Source organism: Micropterus dolomieu, linkage group LG23, assembly GCF_021292245.1.
Source record: "Micropterus dolomieu isolate WLL.071019.BEF.003 ecotype Adirondacks linkage group LG23, ASM2129224v1, whole genome shotgun sequence".
In the NCBI taxonomy this organism is placed as follows: Eukaryota; Metazoa; Chordata; class Actinopteri; order Centrarchiformes; family Centrarchidae; genus Micropterus; species Micropterus dolomieu.
In genome coordinates this window covers 4012047-4027656 of record NC_060172.1, presented here as the reverse complement: position 1 = coordinate 4027656, position 15610 = coordinate 4012047, and the positions used below count along the sequence as shown (strand labels likewise).

The 15610-nt window shown below is 45.7% G+C and overlaps 1 protein-coding gene across 1 annotated transcript in view; it reads left to right on the top strand.

Annotated features, from left to right (window-relative positions):
* LOC123963350 (A disintegrin and metalloproteinase with thrombospondin motifs 2-like) overlaps positions 1-11389 on the top strand; it is a 23417-nt gene extending 12028 nt beyond the window's left edge. The window contains exons 12-23 of the mRNA XM_046040147.1: positions 1613-1695; positions 2263-2396; positions 4597-4720; positions 4999-5079; positions 5193-5356; positions 5452-5611; positions 7410-7542; positions 8521-8734; positions 8994-9123; positions 9231-9305; positions 9757-9931; positions 10233-11389. Of these exons, the coding sequence (XP_045896103.1) occupies positions 1613-1695; positions 2263-2396; positions 4597-4720; positions 4999-5079; positions 5193-5356; positions 5452-5611; positions 7410-7542; positions 8521-8734; positions 8994-9123; positions 9231-9305; positions 9757-9931; positions 10233-11025 (2266 nt within the window). The 3' untranslated portion in view covers positions 11026-11389. The remainder of the gene's footprint in view (positions 1-1612; positions 1696-2262; positions 2397-4596; positions 4721-4998; positions 5080-5192; positions 5357-5451; positions 5612-7409; positions 7543-8520; positions 8735-8993; positions 9124-9230; positions 9306-9756; positions 9932-10232) is intronic.
* Positions 11390-15610: the final 4221 nt, after the last annotated feature.

Sequence of the window (15610 nt, the reverse complement as noted above, 5' to 3'; positions counted from 1 at the left end):
TTGTCGTGCGTCGCTTTGTAGCATGTTGCTTTGTTGTGTGCAGCTTTGTCGTACGTTGCTTTGTTGTACGTCGCTTTGTTGTACGTCACTTTGTCGTAGATTGCTTTGTTGTACGTTGCATTGTCGTACATTGCTCTGTTGTACGTTGCTTTGTCATACGTTGCTTTGTCGTACGTTGCTTTGTTGTACGTCACTTTGTCGTACATTGCTTTGTTGTACGTTGCTTTGTCGTACATTGCTCTGTCGTACGTTGCTTTGTTGTGTGCAGCTTTGCTGTGTGCAGCTTTGTTGTACATTGCTTTGACGTACGTTGCTTTGTTGTGTGCAGCTTTGCTGTGTGCAGCTTTGTTGTATGTTGCTTTGTTGTGTGCAGCTTTGCTGTGTGCAGCTTTGTCGTACGTTGCTTTGTTGTGTGCAGCTTTGTCGTACGTTGCTTTGTCGTACGTCGCTTTGTCGTATGTTGCTTTGTCGTACGTCGCTTTGTCGTATGTCGCTTTGTCGTACGTCGCTTTGTCGTATGTCGCTTTGTCGTACGTTGCTTTGTTGTATGTTGCTTTGTTGTGTGCAGCTTTGTTGTACGTCGCTTTGTCGTACGTCGCTTTGTTGTGTGCAGCTTTGTCGTACGTTGCTTTGTCGTACGTTGCTTTGTCGTGCGTCGCTTTGTCGTACGTTGCTTTGTTGTATGTTGCTTTGTTGTGTGCAGCTTTGTCGTACGTTGCTTTGTCATATGTTGCTTTTTCGTACGTTGCTTTGTTGTACGTCACTTTGTCGTACATTGCTTTGTTGTACGTTGCTTTGTTGTACGTTGCTTTGTCGTACATTTCTCTCTCGTACGTTGCTTTGTTGTGTGCAGCTTTGTCGTAATTTGCTTTGTCGTACGTTGCTTTGTCGTACGTTGCTTTGTTGTATGTTGCTTTGTTGTGTGCAGCTTTGTTGTGTGCAGCTTTGTCGTAATTTGCTTTGTCGTACGTTGCTTTGTCGTACGTTGCTTTGTCGTACGTTGCTTTGTTGTATGTTGCTTTGTTGTGTGCAGCTTTGTTGTGTGCAGCTTTGTTGTACGTTGCTTTGTCATACGTCGCTTTGTTGTGTGCAGCTTTGTCGTACGTTGCTTTGTCGTACGTCGCTTTGTCGTGCGTCGCTTTGTCGTGCGTCGCTTTGTCGTACATTGCTTTGTCGTGCGTCGCTTTGTAGCATGTTGCTTTGTTGTGTGCAGCTTTGTCGTACGTTGCTTTGTTGTACGTCGCTTTGTTGTACGTCACTTTGTCGTAGATTGCTTTGTTGTACGTTGCATTGTCGTACATTGCTCTGTTGTACGTTGCTTTGTCATACGTTGCTTTGTCGTACGTTGCTTTGTTGTACGTCACTTTGTCGTACATTGCTTTGTTGTACGTTGCTTTGTCGTACATTGCTCTGTTGTACATTTGCTCTGTCATACGTTGCTTTGTCGTACGTTGCTTTGTTGTACGTCGCTTTATTGTACGTCACTTTGTCGTACATCATTTTGTCGTACATTGCTTTGTTGTACGTTGCTTTGTCGCATGTTGCTTTGTCATGCATTGCATATCCCAGCAGTCTGTCTGTTTGTTGGTCATTTGTTGTTTTTCTCCTTCAGGGAGGATCAGTGTAAAGTCTGGAATCCATTTTATGAACATGAAGGAAAGAAACATCACTGGCTGCCGTACCAACACCCTGACCGTAAATACACACTCTGCACACAGACACACACACACACACACTTTACACACTCACACACACAGTAAATACACACTTTATACACATTTTTCCAAACTTAGAGATTAGATGAAAGTTTCCTCTCTGCTGAGTGAGTGTGTGTGTTCACATGTTAAACTCATCAGTCAGGAATCTGTTATTGGAAGGAAACTTGTGGCCTCTCCTCCCTTTAACTCTTTAAAGTCTGAACATATTTTGGTTTCCGTCTCTTTTAATGTTCCCCCTTAAATGTTCCACCTTAAGCAGCTCTGACTCTTTCATGCTGTGATAATAATAATACACATCATATACACTGAACAAAATTATTATTATCTCGGCAAAGGAGAAGTGCTCACTAACACAGATTTTGACAGATTTTTGAACAATATTTGAGAGAAATAGGGCTTTTGTGTACATAGAGAAAGTCTTAGACCTTTGAGTTCAGCTCAGGATGAATGGGGGCAAAAACAAAAGGGTTGCCTTCATAATTTTGTTCAGTGTAATTAAAACGTCCTTGTGCATCATCACATTATCGTCTTCCTGCGTTTGCAGCTGACGAACGCTGTCGTCTGTACTGTCAGTCGAAGGAAACGGCGGCGGTGGTTTCCATGAAGAGAATGGTGCATGATGGGACGCCGTGTTCCTATAGCGACGGCCACAGCGTCTGCGTCCGAGGAGAGTGTGAGGTCTTTATTTTGTCTTCACCTTCTTTAGTCTCTGTGGTTATGATGATGTCATTCCATTGGTAGAGAAAGTAAAACTTTATGAAGTTGTTAAAATATTATTGTTATATGTCCTAACGTGATATGTGATATGATCGTTTTAATGTTTTTCATTACAACAACTTGTTGCTCCTCTCTCTGCCTAAAGGGACTGTGAAAACTATTTATATTTATTTCTTTTATATTTTATCTTCCAATGAAAACGTTTTATGTATCCATAACACAGCATAGACGGGTTCAGAATAGCAAAGTATAGAGCTCACAGAACTGAGATCCAGATCTGAGTTCAGAATTCAAATCAATCTGTAATTCTGTCCTCTAGACCTGAGACAGTCCACCCCAAACCACGAGGCAATGTCACACTCACCACCCAGCAGTTTGGACAGTCTGGAGTATAAAGACAGAGAGGAGCAGTAGTGGTATAAATACTACAGTGGCAGAAATACTACCTCTATTTGTAAGCTAGTAGTTTACAGTGGTACAGCGTTTGGGGCAAATTTACGCCTTCATTCATGTATCCCCTGTTCTGTCCTACTAAAGCCTCGCTAAACTAATGCTAAGCTAATGTTAAGCTTAGTTAACTGTCCATCAGTGAAGATGGAGACTCGGGAGGACTTAATCTGTCGCTGCCCTGCGTCGTGGAATGAGTGAAATTTACTTTTACATTTACTCTTTTGGTAGATGCTCTTGTCCAACGCCACGTACATCAGGGATCAACATACAAGCATCAGTAAAGCATCAATAGATCACAAGATCTTCAAGTGACAATACGTACTAGTACGAGCTAATAGCACGTATGACATCAATGGGGTAAATACCTGGAGGAAGAAGTGAGAGTTAACAAATAAAGTGCATGTTAGAGGCTCGAGGTGTAATCAGAGGAAGTTGGGGAGCCAGTGGAGGTCACTGAGTAACAGAGGGACACGAGTCCTTTTGGGCTGATCAGAAACCAGACGGGCTGCTGAGCTCTGAACCATCTGTAGGGGTTTCACGGCACAAGCTGGAAGAGCTGCTAGGAGGGCAGAGAGGTAACCATGGCCTGGACCAGGAGCTGGGTAGTACTGAGTAAGCAGCAACATGGTCTGAGAAGGACAGCTGGTCATCAATCATGACACCCAGGTTTCTCACCATACTGGTTGGAGTGATGGTTGAGGAGCCTGTTTGTAGTTTGATGTTATGGTGGATAGATTGTATAGTCTCAGAAACTGAACTAACTGTAAGATTTAGAGCTGAAGTGGGGTTTCACTTCTCTGTGCTGTTGGTGGACAGCTGTTACATCTGTTCACCGGCCTTCAGTAACTTAGAAACAGATTCTTCGCCTCTTTATTTTCCCTGACAACTCTGGAACACGGTCCTGTCTGTGAGGATGAAAACCCAGCAGATGTAAAGTTGGTGGACCGGCGTACTTCACCCAGTGTCGCCTCCATGTCCCAAACAGAGACTGGGTAACAGAAGTGGACGTAGTCACCGTGACGTCCCCTACTGGTTTGTGGACGATCCTTTTGAAGCCTCCAGTTTGGCATTTTGGCCACCACCATTGTGTTTTTTTGGAACCGGACGTGACCATATTTGGACGAGACGGTGGAGCTAGCTAGCTTGGTTAGCAAGGTGCATCTGTAATTCACGTTAACTATGATATTAGCTGGGATGCTAATTTCAGCTAGCGACAAACAGGTTTAAAACAAAACGTACTTACTGAAAAATGAGCAGCCGACTCCTGATAAGCTTTTTCAGTGGCGCTGGTTAAAAACAGAGCAGCGGTCACCTTGTAGCCCCGCCCTAAAGCCTTCCCTGCTTCCTGGTCTCTGTTCCTCTAAATGGGACCATAATTTACTAAATGAACATCATGCTGTGTTGAAGAAGACTTGAAACTAGCGACTGAGACCATAAACTCATCAGGAAAGTGTTTACTGAGGGAATAAATCAGCTGAGAAGCAGAAACATTTTCTCACAGACTTCAATACAATCACACATCTTTCTGCAGCCGCTGGAGTCGCCCCCTGCTGGCTGGGACGTAGGTTTAAGGTGCTTCCTGGCTAGTATCCCTGGTGACAGCCGGAGGTTGCCGCCTGGTCCCAAAGAGAGCCACTGATCTTAAAACTTAGACTTCCTCCTCTCTTCTTGTATCCTCTCCTCTGTCCTTGTTTCCTCCCTCCTCATGCAGCACGTAGGTTGTGACGGACAGATTGCTTCAGACCAGCAGGAGGATCGATGTGGAGTCTGTGGAGGAGATAACTCCAGCTGTAAGATCATCAAAGGAAACTTCACCCGCAGCACCAAGAAACAAGGTCTGATCAGAGTTCTGAGTCGGACTGAAACATGGTCCAGTAAAATAATGGAGGCTCTTTAAACCTCAGTCAGTACAGAGACTATGATCAGAAAGCAGGTATTCTGTAAAAGTACTTTCCAGAACTTATTTGCGATAATAAATGTACACAGGTGTAAAGCCGGTGCCGATGTAGACAGCACAGTGATGGGAATAGGTTACTAATCTGTTGCTGCTGCTGATCGTGTTTCAGTTGTATTCATTACTGATTGATAAATGATTATTGTTCCCATGACCTAGGTTACCTGAAGATCCTGGAGATCCCCAAAGGAGCCCGGCACCTGCTGATCCAGGAGTTCAAAGGGACTCCTCATGTCCTGGGTAAGAGGAGGAGTTTTTTTTGTCCTACATGAGGAACTTGTAAGGAATGAGGAATGAGGAACTGTAGCTCGCACATTTTGTGGAAACCTTGTTTTCACTATTTCCTGCTCCAGCCGTGAAGAACCAGGAAACAGGTCACCTCTTCCTCAACGATGAAGATGAGCTCCCAGAATCCCGAGTGGTGATCGAGAAGGGTGTGATGTGGGAGTACAGCAACAGTGAGGAGCAGGATTTCATCCAGACCACGGGGCCTCTGAAATACGAAGTCCTCCTCATGGTCAGTCTGTCAACAGAAGTCCAATGTGCTGAAAATATTTCTGGATAGAGTCTAAATTCAGAGAACCACCACCTGCCTGTGTTTCTGTCCATCAGGTTCGTCCCTACAGCGAGTCCAAGGTGACGGTGTCCTATAAGTACATCATCCAGGATCGTCTCCGATCCTCGCTGGAGTCCAACCGGGTGACGGAGGACGCCATCTTCTACGAGTGGGCACTGAAGAAGTGGTCACTCTGTTCCAAACCCTGCGGAGGAGGTATGCAACTCTGCTGCTGTGTAACAGCCCAGCAGCGTCCATCTTGTTTCCAACCTACTTCAGTGTGACGAAAGCATCGACAGCTGCGTTACTGATAAAACCACCTTGACGACATATGAGCGCTACAGTAGCTTGGAAATAGGCGAGACAACTTTATTTGTTGAAGCACATTTCATACTCCAGGGCAGTTCAGTGTGCTTTACAGGTTTTTGTTTAGCGCTTTTCAAAGATGACTGACGATCATAGTTCCGCAGAGCTGAGGTAACTGAACCGTTAATGATAATTTGCCGCGGTTAAATTAGACAAATATATCTAATAGTCCAATATCATCCAAGAGGCTTCTTCAGTTCTTCAGGGAGACCAGCTTTTTATCCTCTGTGTGGTTGTTAGCAAAGTGATGGATACAGCTGGTTCGCTGGCTTCTGGCTGTTTTGACGACAGTCGTTATGGTCCTTGGAGTCACTTGAGGCCAAAACCACCATCGTTGGCTTCTTCACCTGAGGCCACAAGTGAGTGTTTGTTCAGTCTCCTGCGAAGAGATGAAAGGACGACATTGTAGGTGGAGGATAAGTGGTGTCTCAGACTTCCTGCCCTGTTGAGAGACGGTTTCTCTACTCTGGTGTAAATGGCTTCTTTGACTCCTCTTTTGAACCATCTGTCCTCCCGGTTGAGAATATGTTGTGTCCTTTATCCTTCAGATATAAGTAAACTCCTGAGTCTTGACCTGAGGAGTTGGCCCTTCTGTGTTGAGCCATGCGTTTGCGTCGTGGTAATTCCCCAATATACAGGTCTGTGCATTCCTCACTGCATTGCTTTTCTTGTGTTTTGTTGTGCGGTCTTTGGGGTGGACCAGGATCTGTCTTAGCGTGTTCTTGGGTTTATAAACACAGGGATGTGGTGTTTGTTGAGAACCTCATCTCCTCCCAGGAAACTGAATAAAGGCTCACACTTGGCCTCGTATGTCTCCAACAGCCGGGAACACTAATGAACCAAGCGGTCCATCACCTGGATAACGACCCCACAGAGGTTAAATAGCTGCCTGGTAGTCAGTCTGAACTGAAGAAGCCTCTTGGATGAGAGACAAAACATATTCGGGTATCTTTAACCAAGTCCAGCTGCCCTTGATTTGAACCTGTGTGACTGAGAACCGTCACAGATTCTTACGTTGATTCTTGCTTCTCATACACATTTAAAGCCTGCCAGAAGTCCTCAGTACGAGCACGTAGCTGAATTACGGCCCTTGAGTTTCTCTCATGCCAATAGGTTAACATTACTAAAGGCCTTTGAACTGACTGCAGTCCAATAAGCTGAGAAAGGAGGCAACTTCCTGTCACTTTAACAGCTAGCTATATCGGCTAAAGCTATTATTATCATAAAGAAATGTTACACCTGCCAGTTCAAACTTTCAAAGTGATAAGCAAATAACACACATTGTGCAATCTCTGTGCTTGACTCAAACTGTTAACTCGACGTTGTTTCCCATAACTCAGCACCAAACCCACTGAACAAACAGTATTAGCATGCTAACTGGCCAATTCCTGTATAATTTGTGGTCTGATAAATAAAAAATGCATTAAACTCAGTGCCCCATATCCGTATTTTCCAAGCTACTGTTGTTGTCATTTTTTCGTGGGACTTGCGTGAACGAGGTTTCCGTGGGAATGCAGCCGTTTTTGTCATACAGACGTGGGCGTGGTTTAATCTGAAGTAGGTTTGGAAACTAACAGACGCCTGGCTCTGTTCTGTGGTTACCAAGGTAACAGCTGCATGGCAGTTAACAGCGTTGTCTTGTTGCCAGGGAAACAGTACACGAGGTTTGGCTGTCGGAGGAAGGCTGATGGGAAAATGGTTCACAGGATGTTCTGCACCAACATCAACAAACCGAGAGCTATTAGCCGCAACTGCAACACCCACGCCTGCAGCTCACCACGGTAACGCACTACAGGTCGCTGTGGTAAATGATAATGGTATATGTTCTGTATTTGTGTAGCACCTTTTAGTCCACTCAAAGCATTTTACATTCACACCGGAGCCACCGGGAGCAATCTGGGGTTCAGTTTCTTGCCCAAAGCGAATTGGCTGCAGGTTCAGCGCCTAAGTTCAACAATTTTGAACTGTGACTGCAGCATGAGCGCGAGGTCGGTGAGCAGTGCACTGTGCTGCGCTTTGCTCGATGCAGCAACAAACCCCATTGACCAAACCCCAAGCCATTGAAAAGAGCAGTGCAGCCGTCACAGCCTGTCTGAAAGGCCCATTATGCCTTACGCAGTACCCCGGGCTGTGATAGGGGGTAAATCAGCGAATCATTGGCGCACGCCAATCATTATATGTGAACTACTCAGCGCCGCATTAAAGTAGCTCGCCAACGCATCACTCATGCCAGCCAGATATCTAGCATGCTAAATATCTGGAGGAGTCGGCCGACTCGACATCCACATCCAGCCAATGACCGCAGGCAACTACTTTTAACTACAAACCCCTTTTTACTGACCTCCAGCTCTCTGTAGCTCAGATAATCCCTGCTCCCCGCGTGTGCCGATCCTTTCACCTATAGTCCTGTAGTCTTTATAATGACAGCTCCTGTGTCATGTGTAGTTTCACCTCATTTCCTGCGTGTTTTCTTGAAAAAAAGTAGTTTTCAACCAGTCGTCTGGTGACAGAGCCGTCAACTTGTGTAGTGTGTGACTTCCTGTCACCGATCAGTCACGTAGTGTGAACGCAACGACTTGACGACAACAAGACGGCAAGTCGTGTAGTCTGAACAAGCCGTTAGACATGCAGAATCGGGGAGCCGGGGAGTGAACCACCGAGATTATTTCAGTTTAACTGACTAGAAATAACGGGAAATGAAAACAAATGCTTGAGTAGCTCCCAAACTGAATGATATCCTGCTGGTTCTCCCGCCTCAGCTGGGTGACCGGGGAGTGGCAGGACTGCAGCGCCTCCTGTGGTCAGACAGGATGGCAGCGTCGCTGGGTGAGCTGCCAGCAGACGTCCAGCAGTGGGCAGCAGCAGCAGCGCTCGGTGAACAGCAAACTCTGCGGCGAGGACCGGCCCCCTGGGAAACAAACCTGCAACCGCTTCCCATGCCCCGCCACCTGGAGAGCCGGGCCCTGGACTCCGGTACGGACCAGTCAACTCTTCCCAAGGTCACAAAGTTATGTTACCACCAGGGGGCCTCCTAAATGGCTGGAGCCCTTCTTCCTGAACTCCTTCTAACTCCTTCCTTTCATCTTTTTCTTGTCTCTGGACTTCCGCGTCCTTCTTCCTGGATGACCACATAGTTTGATCAGTTAGGAGGATGTTTGCTGAATATGACCCCAGGCTGCTAACTGATCAGGTTCTGAACATCAGAGTCTGATCGACATGTCTCTGTTCGTAGTGTTCGGTATCATGTGGAAACGGGACTCAGGAGCGTCAGGTTGTGTGTTCGGGTCCTGAGGGTTCAGCCCGAAACTGCAGCATGCCTCGACTGATCACAACCCGCACCTGCAAAGCCCCATCCTGTAGCGGTATGCGTTGACCAATCTCACACCGTACATTAATACTGACAGAGAGAGGGAGGGATGCTGGGAGTTGCAGTCTGTGTGTAGCTGAGTGTGTTTGTCTCCCCCTGCAGGCGACCAGAAGAACTCCATCATTCAGTGGCTGTCCAGGTCCAACTCAAACTTCACAGCGCCAAAGAGCTTCTCCAGTAAAATACAGACTCCTCCTCCTCCTCATCTTCTCCTTTTAGGAGGCGATTGTGAAGGTTTTTGTAGTCTAAGATGACGGTGCAGGTTTAAAGAGGTTTTCCTTTGACAGACGGTGATTTTTACTGATTCTGCTGAGTTGCAGGAGGATAGAAAATGATGACCACGTGATGATGTTGTCTGCAGATGGTTTACATCAGGTCTTGTTGTTTGCCTTGGGCTCATTTTGGTTGTTTTGCAGTGAGTCAGTTAAAGCTGCCTGTCAAAATAAAAGCTACAGACGAGCTCTTCCTCTACAAAGTAAAACCTGCAGTGTGATGACAACACTTATAAACACCAGGTGTAAATGTGATATCATTCAGATCTGGCATCCAGGATGCAGACAAACAGCTGTCTTTTAAACAGCTCAATAAATAAACGTCACGTTGGACTGACTGACCACCTGTTCTGCAGGGCAGCGTTGCCGTGGTGACCGCTCAGTGTTTTGCCAGATGGAGGTGTTGACTCGGTACTGTTCCAACGCTGGGTACCGTCAGATGTGCTGCAAGTCCTGCAGCGAGGGAAACTTCAGCAACTCCGACAACTCGAGCAACTCCAGCGGCACGAAGCCGCCGAACGCCAGTAGCAGGTCAGACCGGCCGTCGACTGGGCGGGGGGGTGGGGGGTCTTAAAGGAACAGTCCAACAGTTAGTGTTTCCCTCTTGTTCGTTCTTACGTTGTTGGAAGGTGAATTGTTTTACCGTTGTTGGAGCTTGGTGGCTAACAGTTTCCCCCTGCTCCCAGACTTTGTGCTAAGCTAGGCTAACCAGCTAACTACATCCTGGACCTGAAAATGATATCCGCCTGAGAACAAGAGGTTTTATGGAAAACCTTTGAGTGGCCCTGTGAGGAATATGGTATCACTGGTGCTTCTTGTTTTTGTCTCCTAGTTTGTGGAGTTTAACCACGGACGCGATGACTTCGCCGTCCACTTCCTCCTGGTCTGACAGCGGCCACAACACCAGTGACATCATCAGCACTCCACCAACCATCTTCACTGTAACTCCGCCCCCCACCCGCAGGAGCAGAACTGACTTTGTGTACGTGGAGTACGACAATTACGACGAGTATTCGTCCTACGGTGACCCTTCTATTCCCTCTGACACTCCGGATATCATTCCAACCACTACTACTACTACTACTACTACAACTACTACTACTACAAGGCGTCCAAGAAAAACTGCTCCACCACATTTATTCAAGAGGAAAACTACCTCTCCCATAATGCCCCCTGCTACGGTTCCCACAGTAACTACTGATGGTCCAACGCCGGCACCGTACAGGACGTCTGCCGTCCCAGAGTTCCCCACCACCACAGCATCAGCTGATCCTGATGACATCATCACCGCCACATCACCACCAGATGTAATGTCAGGAGGGCGGAGCCTTCTGCCAGAATCTGAACCTACGCCAACGTTGGCGTCATTGTCCTCCTCCTTCTTCCCACTCTCTAAGAGGGAGAACAATTCGGTCGACGAGGTCCCGTACCGGATCGTGGGATTGGACGGTGACATCACCAGGGGACAGCAGAACCAATTTGTGCCGCGGATGCCGCCGTTCCGCGAGCGAACACAAAACAGACGCATCCAGCAGCTTCTGAACGAGAAACGGCGTGAGGATGTTCTGAGGCGATCCACCCGGAGCGGAGCGGGCAGGACTGTCAGGAAACACGCCAGCTTATAAAACATTGTTCACTCGTGACGCCGCATGTGCAGCTTGCTCACTTCCTGCTAACGCTAACGAACTCTGAACGAGAAACCGAAGCAGACTGCAGAGCCGACCAGCAGGACGGACGATTGATTCTCCACCAGCTGCTCTGGATTTCCACTTTACAGTCATGTTTGCCATAAAGCAACATCAGCGGTCCTGAATCCACAGTAAAGTCCAGACTTGATCCTGAAACTTATAAGACTAGAAACGTTTGCTTCATTCTTCTTCCGAAAACTTGTCTTCCATTAGAGTTGTTCTGGTTTTCACCTGTTGTTTTTCACATTAATGACGTTTGTACCAAATAACCCTGTTTCTAAATAAAGCAAAGACTCATCCAGTCTCTAGTATATCATTAGAGAAAAATACAGACACACCAGGTGCTGACGACAGGTATGTCGATCCAACAATACACTAAGATCATCCACCAATAGTCATTAATAATTTGTCTACACTCAAACACAAGAAATAATAACATCAACGTGTTAATACGACTGTATGTTGTAGATAACTTACGGATGAAGCTGTTTGGTGGACTTTAAGGCACAGGACTGCTTGATGCTTCCTCTAAGAGCCCATGTGGAAAGGAAGTTCCTAAACACTACTTCCTGTCATCCTGACTATTTACCATTAGCTCACTTCCTCTTTTTGCCAGTAGGTGGAGCTAAGAACGTAGAAAATTAGCCTATACACTGGTTCCAAAACAGGCGTTGTTCATTGTAATGTAATGAGCGTATATCACGGCCTGAGGTGAGCTGCTGCTTTTATAAAACGGTTACCAAGCCTGGCAAAAAGAAAGTAGGCTATCACTCACTTCCGCTTCTGGCTCATGGGACCTTATTTTGGAAAAAATATGTACGGTAATCAACGGCGAGAGACAACTTATCTTTTTATGCCGTTAGAATTGAACACTGAATTACACACACGATGTTGGTCAATTTAAAAGATAATTTTGTCCGTCAAGAAAGTCACATTTTTTTGTAAAACAGTAAAGTTACATGTCTTTTTTTTGTGTGAAACCGAACTACATCTCTCGTCTCGCACAATATACGTCACCAACATGTTAGCGTGGTAAAGCTAGCTAACATTCATTGCTTTCTTGCTACTAGCTAGATAATGTAGCTATGTTCCACGCAGAAATATATCTCGCCTGATGTGTTTAATCCAATGACTCCTGGCTCTTTTATTACATCATTCTCTCATGTCAGTGTTTTGATGTTAGCTTCAGTAACGTTAGCTTCAGTTACGTTAGCTTCAGTCATTGACAGAGAAAGTTACGACGTCACATACGCAACTTTTGGGTTTGTGGTCTTTGTAATTATGTATTTTCACAGTCTTATATCTCAACTGTTTTAAATCAAACTACGACCTTCTTTAATTTAATATGTATCTTTTAAATCGACAAACATCATGTGTGTAATTCACGGCACAATTCAAACAGGATCAAAATATTAGTTGTCTCTTGACGTTGACTACCGTACAATATTTTTCTGAAATAAGGTCCCATGGTGGTCCACCGGAAGGGGCGGGACTTAGGCTGTCTATATCTATTTGCACGTTGCGGTTTGTGGAGCCACGTTAATATTTTACCTACCAGAAAGGGACGAAATGCGTCTGTCCTTCAGCAACAGACTTTGAACAGACTGTTGAAACTTAAATTTATCGCAGACTGATCTGGGGCGAGTAGTGGACTGCTGAGTGAGAGAGGGATTTCTCTCTCTCTCTTTATCTATCTGTCTGTATCAGATCACATGTTAATCCCAGGTGTAAACGGGGCGCGAGACGAAGCTCAGATTAGAACTGAACCCAGTTCCACGTCATACCCGTTATACACGTTCATTATATCACTGCTATGAACCAATCAGATTGCTTGATTTGAGCTGCCCGTTTAATAATTGGCTGAAGACAAACCAAAGGAAGCTTCTCGCTGTGTTTAGGGTCGCAGACGCCGAAGCTTCGGACTGCAGAGCGTCGGGGATGAGCTGCAGCGCCTGCTTTGCTCTGAATTCAGCCGTGAAGGTGCAGTTCAGTAAAATCCTCTTCCTTCACTCTCATGTGTGTACGTTAAATACGAAGCTACAGCCAGCAGCTGCTTAGCTTAGCTTAGCATAAGAACTGGAAACAGCTAGCATGGCTCTGTCCAAAGGTAACGACACATTCTCACTCCCAACTCGTCTCCTAGGTAACTTAAATAAAAACATTTGATGTTGATTTATTGTTTCAGACAGGAAATGAACAAGTTCAGATTCTGATCCAACCACATTTTAATTAAGTGAGGACTGAGAGTAACTTCTATCTGCCAGATATGATTTGAACCATTTGATTAATTTATGTTTATTCATTTAGCTGACGCTTTTATCCAAAGCGACTTATATCCACCACATCGGTGGATGTGTCACAGTGGGGGATTGAACCCAGGTCTCTCACACCAGAGGCAGGCGTTTCATCCATTGCGCCATCACCACCCCATTAATTAATTAATGCTGCCACCCTGCTCGAGTCGGGATAAGAGAATGCAGTGGTTAACCATATCAAAGGCTGCAGTCACATCGAAAAGCACTGAAACTGCAGAGTTTCCAGAGTCAACAGCTAACAGAAGATCATTGAAAACAGTTTCAGAACTGTGACGGGGCTTCAATCCAGACTGGAGTTTTTCATAAATACGAAAATCATGAAAAATGATTGAAGTTGATTAAAACCACTCTCTCCAAGACTTTTGAGGAAAAGGGGAGCTTAGAGATAGGTCTCAATTAGAAAGAACTGAAGGATCCAGAATCTTCTTTTTCACCGGTATCCTGGGTGAAAGTCCGGGTTCTGGTTCCACCTCCTTCCTCGCACTGAAAAATATCCTGAGCCTACAGGGTTTCCCAGTGACACCGACAGGTCCAGACCATGTGTCCATATGTGACGACTTGGGAGTGAGAACGGGTTGTAAAATCCACCCACCTGCAGCCCTGCGGCTCCCTGGCTGGCAGGTTTCGTTTGGTTTCTGTATCAGTGTTCTCCACTAACCTAAAAGCTCATTCCCCTGAATGTGTATAATTCATTTTACAGTTACTCGTTTAGCTGACGCTTTTATCCAAAGCGACTTACAGCTGCTGTACATGTCAGGGACACAATGGTGTCTCACAGTGGATCTGACCCAAGAGAATTCCTTTAGAAACAGGGAGAACGTCTCTGCTGCTCCTCAGGCTCTTTGTTTTGCCATCTCCCTTTTCTGTGTCGAACATCTCCTGTTTGAAGCGGTTTCTGGATCAGCGCTTTACTTTTATTTATTCGTTCTTCGTCAGCGTGTCACGCAGAGCAGCTGCCCGCCTGTTCACATCTAACTGACTCCAGATCAGATGAGTCACAGCAGCCTCTCCAGTTTGAGTGGGATCAGTGGAAACAGCTGAGCGCTTTAAACGCCACATGTTTTCACTTGTTTCGGTTCCTCCATCACATCCACATGAGACCAGAATCACAAACTCTAACCTGCAGCTCCGTTTCTCTTCAAGCACAAATATTTCAGCTGCCTGATTTTCCAGCTTCAGTTAAGGAACAAAACCCTGAAGGAAAGAGTGCCCACGGCTTCAGGATTTAAACCCGGCAGCGACCTCTAGTGGCCGCAGGACGTCAGCTCTGTGGGCGGTAACGTTTCCACAAACAGGGAGTTTGTTTTGGTAGAACATGTAAATATTAAAATGTGAAGATGACAAGATAAAATTTATTATGATCAACTTCAGCTTTCGTTCATCAGCCACATTTATACTTAAACACATGAACATTACACGTCCTGAGCAGCGTGAGGGGTCAGGGGCTCCTTCGACTGTGGTCCGTGCTGGACTCAAACCAGTGAGCTGGTCCCCAAGTCAAGTCCAAACAGACTGTCTGAGACGCTGCAGAACTCAAAGGAAAACAAAATAATTTATTTATTATGGGTGGTGTTGGTGCAATGGATATGACTCATGCCTTTGGTGTGAGAGACCCGGGTTCAATCCCCCCCTGTGACCCAGCCACCATTGTGTCCCTGAGCGAGACACTTAACCCCTCATTGCTCCAGAGGCGTGCGACCTCTGACATGGATAGCAATTGTAAGTTGCTTTGGAACAACTTTCACTATATATATTATGCAGATGATACTCAGTTATATCTATCGATCAAACCAGATGAAACTCATCAGTTAGCTAAACTTCAAATGTGCCTTCAGGATGATAAAACCTGGATGACCTGTAATTTTCTAATGTTAAACTCAGATAAAACTGAAGTTATTGTTCTGGGGCCTAAGCACCTCCGTGACGCATTATCTAAAGATATAGTTTCCCTTGATGGCATCGCCCTGGCCTCCAGCACCACTGTGAGGAATCTTGGAGTTATCTTTGATCAGGACATGTCGTTTAAGTCTCACATTAAGCAAATTTCAAGGACCGCCTTTTTTCACCTACGTAATATTGCGAAAATCAGGAACATCCTGTCTAAAAATGATGCAGAAAAACTAGTCCATGCATTTGTTACTTCTAGACTGGATTACTGCAATTCCTTATTATCAGGCTGCTCGAAAAAGTCCATTAAGACTCTTCAG